The sequence below is a fragment of the Bombus vancouverensis genome, chromosome 15, assembly GCF_051014615.1.
Source record: "Bombus vancouverensis nearcticus chromosome 15, iyBomVanc1_principal, whole genome shotgun sequence".
Classification (NCBI taxonomy): Eukaryota; Metazoa; Arthropoda; class Insecta; order Hymenoptera; family Apidae; genus Bombus; species Bombus vancouverensis.
In genome coordinates, this window is record NC_134925.1 from 12,680,888 (window position 1) to 12,698,726 (window position 17,839).

At 41.4% G+C, this 17,839-nt stretch overlaps 2 protein-coding genes across 5 annotated transcripts in view; one reads left to right on the forward strand and one right to left on the reverse strand.

Moving 5' to 3' along the window:
* Positions 1 to 17,839, reverse strand: part of Cad99C (cadherin 99C) — a 76,908-nt gene that overhangs the window by 48,328 nt on the left and 10,741 nt on the right. The window lies entirely within an intron of this gene.
* On the forward strand, positions 8,070 to 12,185 carry LOC117160468 (uncharacterized protein C15orf61 homolog). 2 transcript variants are annotated; one of them, XM_076624884.1, is made up of 6 exons: positions 8,070 to 8,324; positions 9,051 to 9,506; positions 9,596 to 9,801; positions 10,309 to 10,552; positions 10,784 to 10,946; positions 11,838 to 12,185. In XM_076624884.1, the coding sequence occupies exons 3-5, from the start codon at positions 9,700 to 9,702 to the stop codon at positions 10,909 to 10,911; spliced, it is 474 nt and encodes a 157-aa protein (XP_076480999.1). In that variant the 5' UTR covers positions 8,070 to 8,324; positions 9,051 to 9,506; positions 9,596 to 9,699; the 3' UTR covers positions 10,912 to 10,946; positions 11,838 to 12,185. The 2 variants fall into 2 exon arrangements, with proteins under 2 accessions (XP_076480999.1, XP_033197086.1); XM_033341195.2 differs by lacking the exon at positions 9,051 to 9,506 and having other exon boundaries at positions 8,071 to 8,324.

Sequence of the window (17,839 nt, forward strand, 5' to 3'; positions counted from 1 at the left end):
AAAGTTCATTTTCGACGGTTCATTTTTACGTTATAGCTATCGACCAATTGTAAGTCACCGAATGTTGCCCGATTTTCAAATTACCGCCATTCACTGTAAATATAGACGCATCCAAGTAGTAAACGCATCCGATGTATGTATCATACCTGGTACGCGTATCGAAATACTAGTACACGCTCATTGATAGATATGTACCACCGATTCAAGCCACGTAGCTTATGTCATGAAAACCGGATTCGAACGACGCACAGCCGCGCTCCGTTAATCAGAAGTACCCTTTACATAATGCTTTCTGTCCGATCTCTCTACGATCTAAGAGTATACCCGAGAAATAATAAAAAAAGTCCCATCTATCGCAATAATTAAAAACATTTCAAAGCGAGATAAACTGCTATGACAAAGGGACGAAGAAAATTAATCATGGGTTACCAATCTCGTTGACAGTTATAATCACGATCGATATTCCGTATATTTCCTGTAAGATACATATCCGATCTCTCGCATGAATTTCTAATCAGTACATATGTTATCCTATATCGAACAAATACGCGAAAGAGTAGTAACCTTTGATTTCCTCATCCTGTATTTTATTTCATTTATTTAATTCATTTTATCTATCTGTACTTATTATATTATATTATCTTCCTCGTTCTCTAAACCACGACGATTAATTAACCTATGAACTAAAACAAAGTACACAAATGTTATACCTTATAGAATAACTATTGTAAGTTTTTAATCGACCTACTCTTTTTTACAATGGAATCAAACTCGGAGAATTTGAAGCGATCGATATAGATACATTTCTCGATATACTTTCCCTGCCGCGAAACTAGAGGTTCTACTGAGATTTCAGTTGTATTTATCAAAATTATCAGTACAACATAATTACACGTCTTACGATTATTATTATTACGCTGTACGATGCCAGAGTACCGAATGAAGGAAAATGGCACGAACGCGGCTTTGTTAACAGATTTTCGAGTTCCCTTCGAGAATCAATAACGTCATCGGTGAAAAGCTAGCAAGTTTGCTCGCGAGATTCGCGACAACGGAAATTGGCAATAGCGGCTTGCCTTTGCGCAGCGACGAAGAACGTTTCAATCGGCGTGTAAAGTGGACGGCCGTCAGTCAACCGAGTCAACAGCGTATAATTGGAATCGAGCGGAGCGAACAGTGACCGTGCGCAAAGACCAAACCGAGTAATTACGAAACATCGCCACGCTTTCGATAGAAACTGGAAACCAGCGCAGCGGCTCCATTCGGTTCGAATCGACGCGATCGCTCGTAACGTGACTGTGTCGTCGCGTCCCGCGTAAGCAAGCATGTACACAAGAGTTGCGTGTGCAGTGCATGCATGCACGAACGACCGATCGACCGAGCCACAGCCCCCGGGAAGATAGAAGGCATCTTCTCGAACACGACCCACCTTTCCATTTTCTTTAAGGACACCGTTTCTCGTACGCCCGAGCAAACCAGTTCTAAGCGTATGCACGCGATACTCGTCTCTCGACGCGAGCCATTCGAGTGCCATCTTACGCTCTGGTCGCGGCCAGAACCAAACCTGCGCCTCTGAGTCTCTACTGCCTCTTTTTCTACCTCTTGTTCGAGAAACGTTAAGCCGCCGTATTTTTGCGCTTGAAATATGAAGCACGAATGCCGACCGGTTCGTGTATACAGGGTGAGGCACTTGAAATCTTTCCTTTCATCATACCTTATCGTCTTTGGAGGAAAATGGGCCGGAATAAAGTTTTTTTCACATTTCCTCACATTTTTCCTTTTCTCTTTTCATTTCTGTATGTACAAACGTACATATATCGGAACATTTTTATATACATACGTATCTTGTCCATTTTTACGACCGGATTATTGCGATATCAGTGATGCTGGTCGGTGATTTCCAACGTCTCGTTCTCTACTCTATACGCGTGCTTCGCACCACTCGATTGCCTTCGATTAAACGTTAAACAGTAATCGATAAGTAATGATAAAAATCAAATTAAACGATACGTATAGAAAATAGGTAGAAATACCAAAATAATTCATTTAAAGTATCAAATATCATAAGAAACAAAGTAAATTCACTTTTCTGTGCAACAACTTCGACTACAGACGTTACATCTGCATCTACCAATTTACCGGTGAAATAAAATTGTTACGCCCGTATTGTCTCCTGCAATTCTCACGGAATTGCGCGAGTGACCTGGATTCATGGTTTGCGTTTAAGCCGTGACGAAACCCGGCGTAATGAGACCACAATATCGCGGTGGTCCACAGTGTGCACGTTAACCCGTAATCCGTGCAACATGCATAAAACTGTCCTCCTAATCCTAATAATAAACATCATAATCCTAAATCGCAAGCTTAATCGGCAACTTGATAACGTTGAAACTGTTTGATATTTTGTTCCTACTGAAAATCAAAGTACGTTAGTCTTGGAGACAAAAATAAAATTGAATTGAATTTACCATCGATCGTTCCCACTCGTAACTTCCTTCTTGACTAAGAAATTTGCCACTGATCGTGCCATCGAACAATTCCTTTATCGAGCTACTAGACATTTGCGCGACATCTTTTGCCGCAAAGAACTCGATGAATAGAAAATAAAATCCGACGCACAAAAGGAAATCTATTCGATCGATAACAGACAAACTACGAAACCTTGAAAGATGAACGAAGCCAGCAACGACCATCCACGATTGTGATCGCCGTTTCAACGATCCAAAACGATGAAAAGAACGATGCGATATCAAAGGTCACGACTGTCACCGTGATCGACAAAGTCGCGTCGACGCGAATGCCAACAGCACCGTAAAACATCCGTCCTGCATACGATCGTCCGGCATAATCTTCATAAATCATATGTATTTATACGACGTAATTTTTCCAAGATATTTTCTCGAGAACTTGGTCGCTTAACATTGAAAACCTTTTACAAAGACCGAAATGGAACGACTTTCGATTTGACTATAATATATAATCGAACGTCCTAGCCAAAATCATACCAATCATGGACACGTTGATTCAACGTTATCCTAAAAAGAGGAAAAAAGAAAGAAAGAAAAAGCGCCTTTTCTATTTATCATTTGCGAATATCTAACAAACTATTTTTCAGAAAATACGTAAAGCGATTACGTGCTATAAAAATACAAAGCGTTTCGTAATTCGATAAGCTTTCATAATACACGGAGAGGGACAGTTACTATATGCCGGCGTGAAACTCTCGATCGGTGGTAAGAAGCGAAGCGAATAAAAATCCGCCGAGCATCCAAACGTGTTCCTTTTCCATTCATCTTGGTAACGAGGTCCGTTCGATTTTGCCCACGCACCTGCAATTCTCGCCCGCGCATACAGAACGAGGGCATGCATAGTGTTTCGCGATGACGACAGCTACGCGTTATACTCGTACGACGTTGATCTCTCGACAAGATAAAAGATGCATCCTTTTCTTTCACGCACCGTACTTACATTCTTCGTGATATATACGTTTCTCTAGCGAGTGGTCCCGAGTGCTTCACGATAATACGCACTAGAAAGAGAAGAGTTGGGTCGGAACTCGGGGCTATCGGCCCAACATTGCAAAGCATTTATTACGCGTACGGAATAATCGCCGACCTTTTACGGTAGATGCTTCTATCGCAGCGATCCAAAGTCCACGAACGCAAACGTACGGACGAATTGTCCGAAAAACTTTACACGGAAAGTAATTATTTAATTTTAAAAAAGACTGCATCTCCATCTCCATTTCCTCGTTTGGTATCAATTCATAACTAATATATCGGAAAGTGATATTTACGCAACGATACCGAGTACCTTTTACTCCCGTTACAAAACACAGCTCATTACCTAACGGCTTGTCCGTTGAAAGAACAATAGCAACTGAAACCGGGAGGATTTCGACAGCTCGTAATTACATATAGGTGGACCGTGTGAAAATTCGTTACGAGTGATAGCGATATTTGTGGAATTCGATGTCGAGGGTTGAAAGCGAAGGAACGAAGAAACCGTTGCACGAAACACGCGCGAGTTTATCGTTCTTCTCGCGAGAGCAGCGCGTTGATGGAATTTTACGACGCAAAATTCCAGCCGTCCTCGCTTTCCCGTCAGAACTTACGCGATACGGCGGCATTCGCACGCGCAGAAACACCACGAAGCGACACGACACGACGCGATGCCACGCAACCGGCGGATCTTCCAAGTACACCGTAGCGATTACCTTCGTGTGTGGTTTACGATATCATCCATTCGAAGGGATTAAAAGGTAGGCTCTCGCTCTCAAGAACAACGACCGTGAAGGAGTTTCGGCGAAATCGGCGTGTCATTCCGATCTAGCTATCGCGCCACGGAATAACTCCCATCGATAATGAGAACGAGAGAAACAGAAGCTGAAAGCACTGCCAGAACGATACGTATTACCACAGCAAATGGAAATTGTGCCTCGCGTAATAACGTTACTTATAATAATAAATAAAATTACTTTTCCCTCTTCCCGAAGCTTCTCGCTGACAGTTAGGTTGTCTGAATTCAAACGATCTTAAAGGAAGAAAAATTGCTACGTTAACGAGCGTAAACGCAAACTAAAAGTCAAGTTGTTCGAAATCGTTCGACGTGGTTGCGAAGATATACTACTACTAATACATACGTCGATTTAACACTTAAGAGAACGTTAACGGATAATATGATATACGAACTCGTATCTTAAAACTGAGAAAACAAATGAACGGGCCGGTAGACTTGGTAAACTTGTAAGAGAATCGGACTGATCGCGTTTCGAAAAGGATATAATTTAAAAGGATATAAATTAAAAAAATGCATTTTGCCATTGGTCGAACCTCGTTCGCGCGAGGATAAGAAAGGAAAAGAGCAAAGATGAAAGCGTATAGAAGGAATAGCAAGGTAAGACAGAACAGCCGGCTCTTAGGATGCGAAAGCAAATCCGTTTGCGATTCTTTGGTTGCATCCGCGTCTAACCACGAACCGCATGTTGTTCGCGATACCGCAATGACCAACAAAAAGATTCTTAGCATCCGGCCAGGGGAGCCGTCGTTAAATTCTCGCCAACAAATTTCATTATGTAAACGCAACATTTTCAGTCAAAGGCTTTCTCGTTTCTGCACCTCTCGCGGCCACGTTAAACCGACAGAGCGCCAGCATACTTTCTCGCATAAAATTTTGCACCGCGACACGAGAATTTCACAACCCTTGAACGAGTTCCTTCGCAAAAGTACCACTCTTCTCCTTCTCTTTCTCCTTCTCCTTCTCCGTTTTTCTCTACGAGACTTTAGACTTTAAATTATGGTAATACATGTTTGGGCCTTCGGGGCATGTGTGTAAACCCACTGAAAAACGAACACCAAACAGCAACATTCTAGTATATAAACTTTAGAACCCGCTAAATGAACGCAACAGACATGATAATTCATGGCCCGAGAATAATAAGCGAGGAGAGGAACTAGGTGTCGTTAATCTTGCTGAAAGTTTGAGGAAGATAGGCGAATATCGCCATCCTGACTCTAAACGTTAACTAGAAATAACATCGTCGAATAAATTATACGTGATCAGTTTGAATCTCAATAAGTCATCCACAATTGAATCAAATATAAGTATTATATATTGCTTTTAAATCACACGTAAATCGAATTGTATTGAAACTGTATTAACGTTAAGTTTCAACTAACGCCAGACTTTTGCTACAAAATAGATAAAAATGAGAGCTACGCATTTTCAGGATTTAAATTTCCAATTATTCATATACGGTATAACTTTCCCTAACTAATGAACTCGCTAGAAACTTGCGCTCATAGTTGGAGCAAATTTCTTAGAAACTCGACGACGTGATAGCAAAGTGTTAACAAACCAGCGAAACTTTCAAACGTTCAACAATTGAAATTTATGCGATTACATGTCGTTCTCATCGCGAGTAACGCCATCGTACTCGCTGTACAATCTATCTGCGTCACCAAGTTCGTCAGGTCCGCCGATATACGTAAAAACTGTCAGACCTTCTGCAAACACGGTTGACCGAATGTGCCAAGAAACGACCAGCCAGTCCGGTGCAATTTACAACGAAAAATACCGTTTCGCCGCTGTATTCTGTGTATTTAAAGGAAAGGCGGAACCGGACGCGGCGCGACACGGCTCGACGCGACGTCAGACGTTGAGACGAGGACGTCCCTTCAGTCGTCCCGTTAAGCACGTGTTCTGGCGGCTGGGATTTTCAATTGCGAACGAATACACCTAGATCCATATACGAATGTGTGCTGCGTATAACGAAGGGGCAAGCTCAACCAAAGAGGCGCATGGCGGTTACATCGTTTATGTATATCGCGGACTCGTAGACGTCCATCGAAGTAAGCAACGTATCATGACCTTGATATTTGCCGTGCGTGGCTCCGAGTGCACACGCGTCTTTCCCCAACAGAGGCTCGCATATCGCATATCGCATATCGCATAAGAATATGTTCATCGAGATAAACGTAAATATACGCAAATAGAATGTCCCAGAAATACAAGCCGACCAGCGGCATCGTGTTTCTGCGAAACTCTCCAACCAACAGCTATTTTTCGCAGAAATGTATATTCGGATGTAATTACGGCTAGTAGGAAGCACGAGAAACTCGAATACAATGACCATTCATTTGCATCTTATGTAACCAAATTTTGACAAAGTAATGCGAAAAGAAAATAAATTCTTATTGATTGATTTTGTTACTTCGATGCGAATATTATGAACCAATGTTTCCTACAAATATCGCATATCGTTTTTATTCTCGGTAATAGTCCTCCGAATCCTTTCGCGGACAAATAGGCGCGCTATGAGATTCTTCCACCTCCGTTTACTCTTCGATCAGTGAATCTCATCCAAGGGAGATAATTACGATCCTCGCGCTGATTTAGTCGATTAGCCCGCAATATAATCGTAAACCGGTGTAGCCACAGTGAAATAAATATTTCTCGTTCAGCGAATCTGATTAGCACATAGACGAAATCCAGTATGATAACGATGCTTCTTTTACGTATGTAAAGCAAACGGACTCGTATCTTTTTTCCTACATTTTTCATAATACAATGTGACGCGCGACGATCAGCCGGTTAACTCTGCTATCGATATCGCAGTTGTGTATATAAATAAATACAAAACGAGCCACCGTTAATAAAAATGCATGATAATTTATAAAACGAGGCATGATATATTATACATATCGTACGTGTAAACGATGCTGGGTGTAGTAGTTGGTAGTATTGGGTAATTAAGCGATTACGGATTTTGTCAATACCACCTAATAACAAAATCCGCAATCGCTTAGTTGCCAAGCCAATAGTAGTAGGTCGAACGAATTCTATAGCGATTCGAGCTTGGACACTTAGACCAAGAATCGAACGATCAACCATCGCGACACTCTGATCGTCTTTATCGAGATACCGATGTAACGATGATTACTTGCTCCGTTACCGTCGCTAGGTTACAGACGGAACCTAGTCGAGACAAAAAAGAAATTGAAAACGATCAGTGAACAGTCGACGTCATCGCGAATCGACTTCGAGTTCAAGCTTTTTCACTACGCTGAGATAGCGATTTTACGAAACGACAGTTGCCAAGCGATTGCTCTTTTCAAATACCTAATATCAAAGTAACCAATATATAATAATAACGATTCGTTGCACATACTTTTCCAATCTCGCTAGAAACATACATAGATCATAATACTCAAGTATATACGTACAGGTGTTCTATTCATGCAAGAACGTTTCGTGTAATCGTTATCCCTTTTAGGCTGTTGAATATAAATAATATAACACAGACAGATGGTCGTTGTCATGAACGCTATCGTTATTCTGCAAATATTAAATATAAAATATAACTGAAATACAAAAACACTTGTAACTCTCTGCCGTCTAAATAAATTATATATATATAATATTTAACGATGTCGATCACTCACTCGAAAGAAGAATCAATTCTATCAGCGGTGTTTAATAATTATGAGATCTACGTAACTTAAGAAGATTCGAAAAGACCGCCACGGAAGATCAATATGTACACTGTACACCGATGGTAGCGCCAGAACCAGTTGACCTAATAATACAACCAGTCACTTCGCGTATAATTCCTTTCGTGATCGACGTATGTATATATACACATATGCGTATCATCTATGCACGTTATACACATAGAATTGCGAATACGTGGAATACCATTGAACGAAGAGATCTACGTTAAAAGCAACGTGAATCGTGAATCCCAAAGTACGGATGTAACACGTTGAGACGTGTACATTTCTTCGCAACCCGAGAGTGCGAGTTTCTTGCGCATGCGACGAAACGTGAGTAAAAGCGCTTTACCTCAGCAACGGCCAGAGTAGTGGCCACGATATTTCAAACAGGTGCAGAAAATTGCCAACATCCATCAATTTCCGTTAATTTAATGCAACTTCCATGTAAATTTAGAATGTTAGAACGCTATTCTCACGTATTGCCGAATTACATTACGTAGTATGACGCGTATTTCCTCCGTAAAAGGACGTTTCACTTGGATGCATTGAAGAACAGCACGCTTGTATAAAAATTATAGTATAAAATAGTATAAAAATTAAATTAATACATAATTAACATATAACATATATATTAAAACAACTGATTTAGATAACTACGTACATATTTCCCGACAATCGATCGAAAGAGATATTTAAAGATAATTTTTGTACAGAAAGTGTACAACAGTTGTAACAATATAAACGTTAGAATGCTTTATCGTTTCGAAATCTATAGTTACTTTATCAAATACGCGAATTAAACGTGGTATTATCGTGCTATTAACGTAGCAAAAGTAAAGTGTATTAAAAAAACGCTGCTATAAGAATATCTAATGGTTGACAGAAAAAATAGCAATCGGTTACTGTACAAGTATTTATGCTAACACGATCATGGTTCGCGAATGCAGACGAATGCACCGAAATCTGCTTCGAAATGATTTTCCACTAGCCGATCAAATTGATCCCCGTTAACCTTGACATTTTGCATGGCACTCGCCATGGATTTATTTTAGAAAGGTAGAATACAACGTGCCACGAGAAACTCGCGAACCGAACAGGCTCGCTGGTTACTTTCCTTACACGTACAGAGATAGGATACATTCGCCGTACGGTGTTCTATATTCTGCATTCTACAGGATGAACGCCAACAACAGCACGAGAAAGCTTTGTCTATTGGCTAACGGCCAATTACCAACGACTCGAAGGAAAGGGAAATTTTTCATATTTACATATTTGAACGAATAACGATAAACGATACGAGCAAAGTATGTTATTTGAAAGCAAACTGTTGAAACTTTTGTCTCGCCATTTTATGGATTATAGATTATAGATAGAGCCTGTTCCTCGGTTAGTCCTAGTTGCGCGGGTCACCCTGTATATAGCCATTGCAAACAGTCGATACATAGGTAACGTACTACGTATATGTATATGTTGGTAGTACGTATGTATATGGCACAGTTCTCTAGATCGCAGGTGCGCCTATCTATCTATAGACGCGCTTTCTCGTAAGATCGCAAAGTTCATCAAAGAAAACCAAACTCGAATAAATCGTGCGATTGCAGGTCGTTTCACGCTGAGATTGAGACTTCGAGCAGACAGGAAGAAACATGAAATTTCTTAGGAGAACTTGATCGATTGAAACCTGGGACAAAATTTCAGTGGTCGAATGCTTGTAAAAGTCTTGTCCACACAAAGGAAACTCGTCGTTTGTCCGTACGGTACTTGGCTGAAGATCGCTTCCAAAAAGACCAAACCCTCGGCATCCGAGGCAAGTTTCGTACTCAGTTTTACATCGAGTTTCTTTTTCGTCGATCGCTGCCCGATCCTCCGCACCAATCACGCACGTACGTACTTACATACGACATTCAGTGTCGGCACGGTCGCGCAAAACCGACTACCGTTTCCGAGAATTTCCCTTCCTATTGAACTGCAGTCGATTACCACGAGAATTCTCGCGAGACTTTCGATCGATCAGATCCTAAGAATCTATCGATTCACGCGCAAGATACGCGACACCTCCTACCTATGCAAGTATTTATTCGTTTCACATAGTTACTAAACTTTCGAGATCGTCGTTCAATTCGACGTTTTCATACCGAATGACGATCCGCGTGAACGAGACGCGTGAGCTGATAATCGAGGCTTACCGGTATATAACGGGAGCCATAATGCCATCCTATAATGCCATAGCTGTAAACGATCGACGAAATGGACATTGGTAAAACAGATAGACGAGGGAATACAAAGTAACTCGCTGTCATTACGGTACAAACAGGTCTTAACAAGTTATCTCCTGCAAACGAACGAGCCACCATGGACTTCGTATTTTGTCAAGTATGCCGACGTTGTGAACGATCAAAGAGGGATGTCCCACTTCAATTGGCCAGTAGGCAACAGCAATTATCATGTACTTAGAACCGGCTGCTTTCCATACATCAAATATCACTGTACCAAGAGGCCACGACAGGACCTCAGCGCCGAGGACAAATTTTTCAAGGCGATCAAGCTTCTGAACCTTGGTATACATTTTCTCATACCGTATTTATCAAAAATAAAAGGGTGCCTCGCCACGTCGATACGCGCTCATCGTCATTCTTCCACGATCCATCCGTCCTTTACCTTCGTTCACATTTTTTCCATCCAAAGATACCGAAGAAAGTACACGGCGGAGATTCGATGCCTGGCGTGGCGTCTCGCCACTATAATTAACGACGATTAGCTATTTCAGATCTTATTTCTTATCCTATCAGGTATACCTACATTAATGTATGGACTGGCAGCAATTTTATTGATCAGACACCGAGAAATCGTGAATACGTCCCAAGGAAACGTAGTGATATATTTCTTACTGCCCGAGGACAAAGGTTCCATGTACTGATATACACGTAGATGTACACATTGTATTAATTAAAGGTAATTGTATATGATGTAAATAAAACGTCAAATGAAAAGGCTATAGAATTTAACGTATTCGAACGCATGCATACACACACACACACACACGCGCGCGCGCGCGCGCGCGCACACGCACACACACACAAGTTACGTTCCAAACGGTCTTCGATTATAAAATCTGCCGTTTTACTCAACCGACGTTTAGCTAGAATATTTATGACGGAACGTATTCCGTTCCGTCGTGCAATTGCATTTATTAAAATTATGAATCCAAATTAAGTAGCTGCATGTACAAATGTCCGACTATATCGGTGCATTTGAATGAGGTGATAGACATCTATCCGTTGATTCGACTTTTAGGGAAGATAATAGCATTTCCTACTGCGTAAAAAGGAACCGTGCACGTTTGTTGGCAAGCACCTAATGACCCGACGATGACTGATTCGAAGACAATAAAGCGTGAAACTCGTGATTTAGATTCGGCTTGCGTTTGATATACAGCGATCGCGTTCCTGACCTACGATGACTAATGTTCCTTTTATGACGTCGCGTAAGGAGCAATACAATAAGAGACAATCGCAACGCGCCCGAGACGCGGCAAGTTCCGTTTCATCGCATTAATAATTCATTTGATAAATAATTAACTCACGACTGCCGAACAATCGTTTAACGACGCGCGGTCGAAGGAATTTCTTGAGCCAGCTGAACGAGAATTGGTTAAACAATTTGAAAAAATTAGAAATATTTGTACAAAAGATCCAACTTCTAGATAAGACTCGATATCTTAGTGTCGATGATTAATAACGAAGAATCGCATAGTTTTAGAATCGCGTAGAAACTTTAGCGAAAAGATTAACAACTGGCACCGAGTTTTCTCGATAAGGCACAAATAAAAGATTTAATTAACAGATGACTTTCACTCGACGGAGATGACGATACGCGTCGGAACATGGCGAAAGAACTTTCACCGAGGAAGATCTGTACCTGTTGCGCAGCTTTTGTACGCCACATCAGCAACCTTCGACCTACTGGTATCGCTGCCTAATGCCAAGCCATCCTAGCGACTATCGCGATATCTAGAATCGTCCTATCGAAGGCTCGATACGCGTTATACGTTATGTCGTTGTCACAGCGCTTTACTCGACCGCGAGCAGAGACATCACCTTTCGAAAGGACAACAAGCGTTGGTGATTGGACGTACTTCCTGCCACCATTCGACGTAAAATACAGCTTGTCATAAATATTCAAATACAACAACTCGTACTTTTATTACATGTCCGATAAATCTAACATATTTATATTGGCTCCTTGAACTTAACCACATCCCGTTTCGATGACGGTACTGCTGCGCCGAAAAGGAAGCTGTACTTTTTCCTAGACCTAGGTATCGTTCATACGTGTTTCATTTTTCCTCTCTAAAGTAATAACGCTATCAACTTGTTCGAATAAATTCTTCGAAACTACGATAAATCCTTTCAATCGCTTACCTTCAGAAAGTTATTACTAATATCGAGTAACGTGTATATCGTACATCTATCATTTATCGTCTATCGTTAGTATCGATTTTTTCAAGCAGACTTTTTTCTATAAATCATATACGTATGCATATATCCTACTGTGGATGTCTCTGTTAACCCAATATATAGACAATTAGATAATTAACGAGTAAGACTCAAACTTACTTTGTTTTACTTCGAGTATAAAAAATTATCAAAGAATCATCGATGCGTGTAATACGATTTAGCAAGTCGATGGTAAATTGAAACATTTATTCCGATTGAAAAGAGGTGTGCAATTGTAGTCGGTGATTGAGATTAACAGGTTTGATGGACTTAATTACGTCGAAAAAGAGTAACTTAAAGTTAGAGGTTGCAGGTACCGTACACTCTTAAGCCATTAATTCTCCTCTTGTAATACCGTCCAAGTCGACAAGATCGGCATCGACCAAGCCGAAGGACCTGCGTGTCTTCCGTACAGAAGAACGGAACTCCGATTGCAGTTGTGCGGGAATCACACGAACCGATCGTACACCTTGTATCCACGCGAGACTCGTCTACATTCCGAGCACGTGTTAACGCGCCACGCTGTTTAACGTAGACGTAAAGTCGTAGACGTGGACGGAGGATCCGATCGTTGGAACAGTTTGCCACGAAGTCGTAAAGTCGCGTCACGCACAATTAATTCACACAAGACCCGCGATCGCTATTTGCGTATTCGATTGGTCAAAACATTTCGAATTAGAGATGCTATCCATCTAGCCTTCGAACTTATTACGATATTAAAATGCTTTAGCGTCTTTCAATGCCAGTAAATCGATAAATATTCGTATATACCAATGAAGCTAACGTCCGCCAAGAGGAGAGAAAAGCTGACGGCAAAAGAAACATTTACATACGTCAAAAAGACGAGCTACGCGATTCGCATCTTGTCTCCTGACCGCGGAATAAGTCATCGTCTATTCTAACCTGCTTATTGTCCCCCGCGCGTAAACAACGGTATCATCGGACAACCTCGTGCGCCTATCGTACAATCTCGCTACCATTCATCCCGCGTTTACTCCATCATGGTTACAATGGTACATATTCGCGTGGCTCTCGAACGCAGAAATAATGGAATGGCATTGTCCGTGCGCGAGAACTGCAACAGGCATCCTTCTTGCGGTACGTGAACGAGTCCACGTGCAAATGGCTATTTCGTATAATCGGTGCGCGACACCCACCGAAACTGAACCGAGTCAAAGCATCGAAAGACAGTCGCAACTGACGTTCCTTCCTCTGTTAAAACGAACGCGGTCGAAACAGATCACTGTCACGAAAATAATCGCCCTCGTAAAACAGTCTCTCGGTTCTCGCAGTTACTTCGCATTGTCCTCGTTGTCTCGCATCATCGTTCCCACCCAATGACGCAACGCGTTCAAGGCGTATCCGTGTGAACGTCGAAATATTCTCACAACCGAATGCTATTGCCGAAAGGAGTCGCAATTAACTCGTAACGCCCGAGTTTTTACACCGAGACGAGTTTTCGAGGAGAGCATGCGTTATATAAGTCACGTGGATGAGATGCACCGGGTGACTTCGTAACTTGATTGCAAGCGGGTCTCCGTATCGAGGTAATTGAAACGCAGATCGTGAATACGCACAGATAATCTGCTGCTGGTTTCGTTTTTACGAAACGCATCGGTTAAATTTCACCGGATGATCGAATCTCTCTCTCTCTCTCTCTCTCTCTCTCCCCATCTATATGTACATTTATTTATCTATCTTACCCTTTATACACATCGCGTTCTAGTTCCCCGCCAATTCCATGTTACTTCTAATTAACGCAACCTAGCTTTAATAACATCCTTCAGCGTGATGCATCGCACAGATTAATTCAACAGATTAATCGTCGTATATTAATGACGAACACGCGAAGCACACGTACCAAAGGCGTACAATTAAACGCAACGCGGCTGTATTCTATCCGGTTCGCTTAAATTCCGCAGGACGCAGTTTCAATTCCGCAGCACATTATCATAGACACGTTATCGATTGAGATACGATGCTTGGTGTACATAGTTTCGCGAATACGATCGATCTTTGGACAATCCTGTTACACGACGTAACGTCTTTCGTACCTTATAGTTCCTGTAACTTTGGATATCGGATGGATTTACACGCAACTCTTGGAAATTAGGTATGAGACAACGATCGTCTCGTAATATTTCAATTCGAAATTCGTACATCGATATCCTAAATTATTCGCTTAAAATAAAATGAAATAAAAGATCAAATAACAAATACGTAACATCGATAGTAATTGTTATTTATCATCTACTTTGAACGCCAAATTTTCTGAAACTTTGCTACAACTAATCATAACGTACTGCCATGTTCCAGCGTAAAAGTAAATCGTAAAATCCAAACGTGTCGAGCGTTTTATCCGATCGCCGTAATTAACAAATCGCCAACTCGTTAGCGGACTTATAATTTTCATTCGTGCGAATATTTTCTCCCATTAACGAGCACTACCTTCCTTGGAAATTGTCGTTAGTACACCGTTTTTACTAGCTCGTCTAATCATTTCGCAATCAATCTTTAAGTTTTATCGAATCGCATAAATGTGTAGCACGACACGATGAACAGCACGACGTTCGCATCACGATTCATTCGCATTTGCGTTCTAACAATGTATCGTAACAACAACAGCTTAATTACCTTAACGGGGATGTAACATTATGATAATAAGACCTATAAGATCAACATGCACGTTCTATCGGAAACAATGAGATCAAGAATCGGTACTTGGTTCGGATCGGTATGTCGTTGATAGCACGGATAAGATTTAATTTTACATCGGAAAGAGCAGAGAAGAGTTGCTCCAGCAGCAAGTTTCCGATACAATTAAAGGAAAGAACCGTGGGACGAAAGGAAAGAGTCTAGTGGAGAAATCACGTACTCCATTATTACGCCACGCCGTCGCAGTTACGCCGATAACCCGAACAGAATCCGAAGGATCTAGATCGAAAATCACAACAATCATCGTGTCAACATCTGGTGCAAATTGCTCGATTTTGTTAAATGGAACGAGTTAAACGATAATGCAAGCCAATTTCGCATCGATGCGAAACTGATGCGATGATAATGGCGCTGACGTGTCCAAACTGGCAAATCGGTTAACATAAGGGAAAGATCAGCTTAACAAGCGACACTGAACGAACGAAAAAGGAATGCGATTCGGAAGAGCGGCGCAGAAAATGTTCGAACGCTTGCAATACCGATTACGTACTTTGAACATTACGTTAATGTCCTGTGAGAATAGCGCGATAACCAAAAAAAAAATGGCTACTACCGTATAATATGCACTCGATATACGAGCTAATAACAATTACTTAGAGAAATCTGTAAAACCGCGGCAGAAACGACGCGGCAGCTCTACTTGACATTTATCACGAGTCGCTGCAAAGGAATTCACATTCACCTCGCGATATTGACATTGTAACGTCAATTCACATCAGAGACCAGGCCACACACCGCGGACAGGATGGCACCCAGATGTCTGCACATTCTTGGTGCGCACCCTCGATAGTCTTAAGTACCCACCACTTGGGTCTTGGCATTTTCATAGTTAAGGTCCTTCGGACCAAGCGAGTATTTCCTGTTTTAGATTTCCCTTTACGTTTATTGTCTACCACGTGTTAGCTTAGAAAGTTGGTTTTCTTCGCATCTGGTATGTTCCGTTAGCAACTTTCTCGCGAGGGCGGCTGAAACCCTTCCTAGTTCACCAACCGTCTTATTATCCAATCGGAGACGGTGTCTACTGCCCTCCCTTCCTTAACCAAAATTGTCATCGACAAATCCGATAGTCCCTTAGACACACCCACCCCCCTAGCCTTCCTCACACATGGTATCGCCAGAAAGACTCGCTTATTCTGTATCCTTAGAATAGTCAACGTATCTATACCGGTCTCTACCCTTATAACAGTCGCGTACTTAACGTATCGTTGTAACTAAGTCTTACATAACGTGGTTGGAGTGAATTGTGATTTATGTTAATTCAGTGTGTGTTACATTGTGATTGCTGAATTCGTAATAAAGTTTAATTAAAACAAAATTAATAGTTGTGTTACGGCTCAGCTACTTTTTATTTTCATCAACTAACCCCAAAAATTACGTGACAACATCGTCGCTACATCGATCCGTACGAACGTATCTACATACAGTGAAAGATGGTTCGGTGGTGCCCGAAAGCTAATTGCATTCTCAAGGTAATTCGGTTGATGAATGCATCCATCCGTAAGAAAGATATTTTCCTCGCTGCTGCCCAGGATATCCGCTCAAGCTCGTTGCCAACAGCCATTGTTAAAAGATAACCCTGCGCACTACATACGTATATGCTATACATCGACAATTTAAAAACCACCACCGATTTACCTTTTAACGTTCAACTGTCGTCGATAATGTCGCGTAAAAATAAGAGGGAAATAATAATTAAAAGAATGTTGGGTTCTCGAACCAGAGTTCGAGATACCTTTATTCTATAATAAGAGTACAAGTTTACGATTAGACCGTTACCGAAAGACTGAAGCCTCGATCAAGACCCAGCCCTTCTAGATGTTTGCTCGTCTTATGCCTACGTGACAAATTCATATTCCTTTGTTTTGGCAGTGGTGTCGTATGCAAAGCGGTTCAGGTTTCCCGAGTCGGTTGTAAATATTTGTTGACGTTACGATAACCCGGCGATATTATATACACCTTCGAACAATCGAAAGTTAATTACAAGTAAGCTTCCAGGCATCCAACTGTATCGTATATCGGCAGTTCTCCACGGTTCTGGCCACGTTACGAAAATAGTGACACTCGCTAATTAACTCGTTAATTAAGAAAATGTACAAAGATCGGACCAGACGAAATCATTGAAACTTTACGTACCGCTTATTTCGATCGTCGCCGATCTCGATGCCACGGGCAAACGATCCTTTCGTAGAAAGAGCCGTTTCATCCGTTGAAAAGATAATGGGGTCAGGCCGTATGCTCGCGAAACGAGTAACGAGTGGATCGAAAGGAAAACGAAATTAACGATGGCTAACTGTCATTTGCACAATCAGGTTTAACGAGAGGTTTTAATTGCTCGGCTCGAGTAAAGAGCAAGCTAGGCTAGTTGCGTCAGTTTTGCGTAAGACGAAATCAATTAGCTATAATGAGAAATCGGTGCATATTCGTTAAAAGTGTAACGACTGATAGTACGGTACTGTGCAATTTAAACTTCTAATTTAACGGATCGTATAACGAACGAGAACTTTTTCTAAGAGAAAAATAAAATGACGCGTAAAATGTGCGTACTATATGTTTATTTCAAGTCGGATAGCATAAATATTCGTAGTCCGGCACAAGTGTAGATATCCTCACGCGCCAATGGAATTGATTGTTAGC

What these genes read in the sequence shown, in the direction of transcription:
- LOC117160468 (XM_076624884.1), top strand. Translation starts at nt 9,700, where the DNA reads ATGCTTGTAAAAGTCTTGTCCACACAAAGGAAACTCGTCGTTTGTCCG. An exon ending in CCAAACCCTCGGCATCCGAG is followed by an intron (nt 9,802 to 10,308) that starts GCAAGTTTCGTA and finishes CGGTACAAACAG; the next exon opens with GTCTTAACAAGTTATCTCCT. An exon ending in GATCAAGCTTCTGAACCTTG is followed by an intron (nt 10,553 to 10,783) that starts GTATACATTTTC and finishes TTATCCTATCAG; the next exon opens with GTATACCTACATTAATGTAT.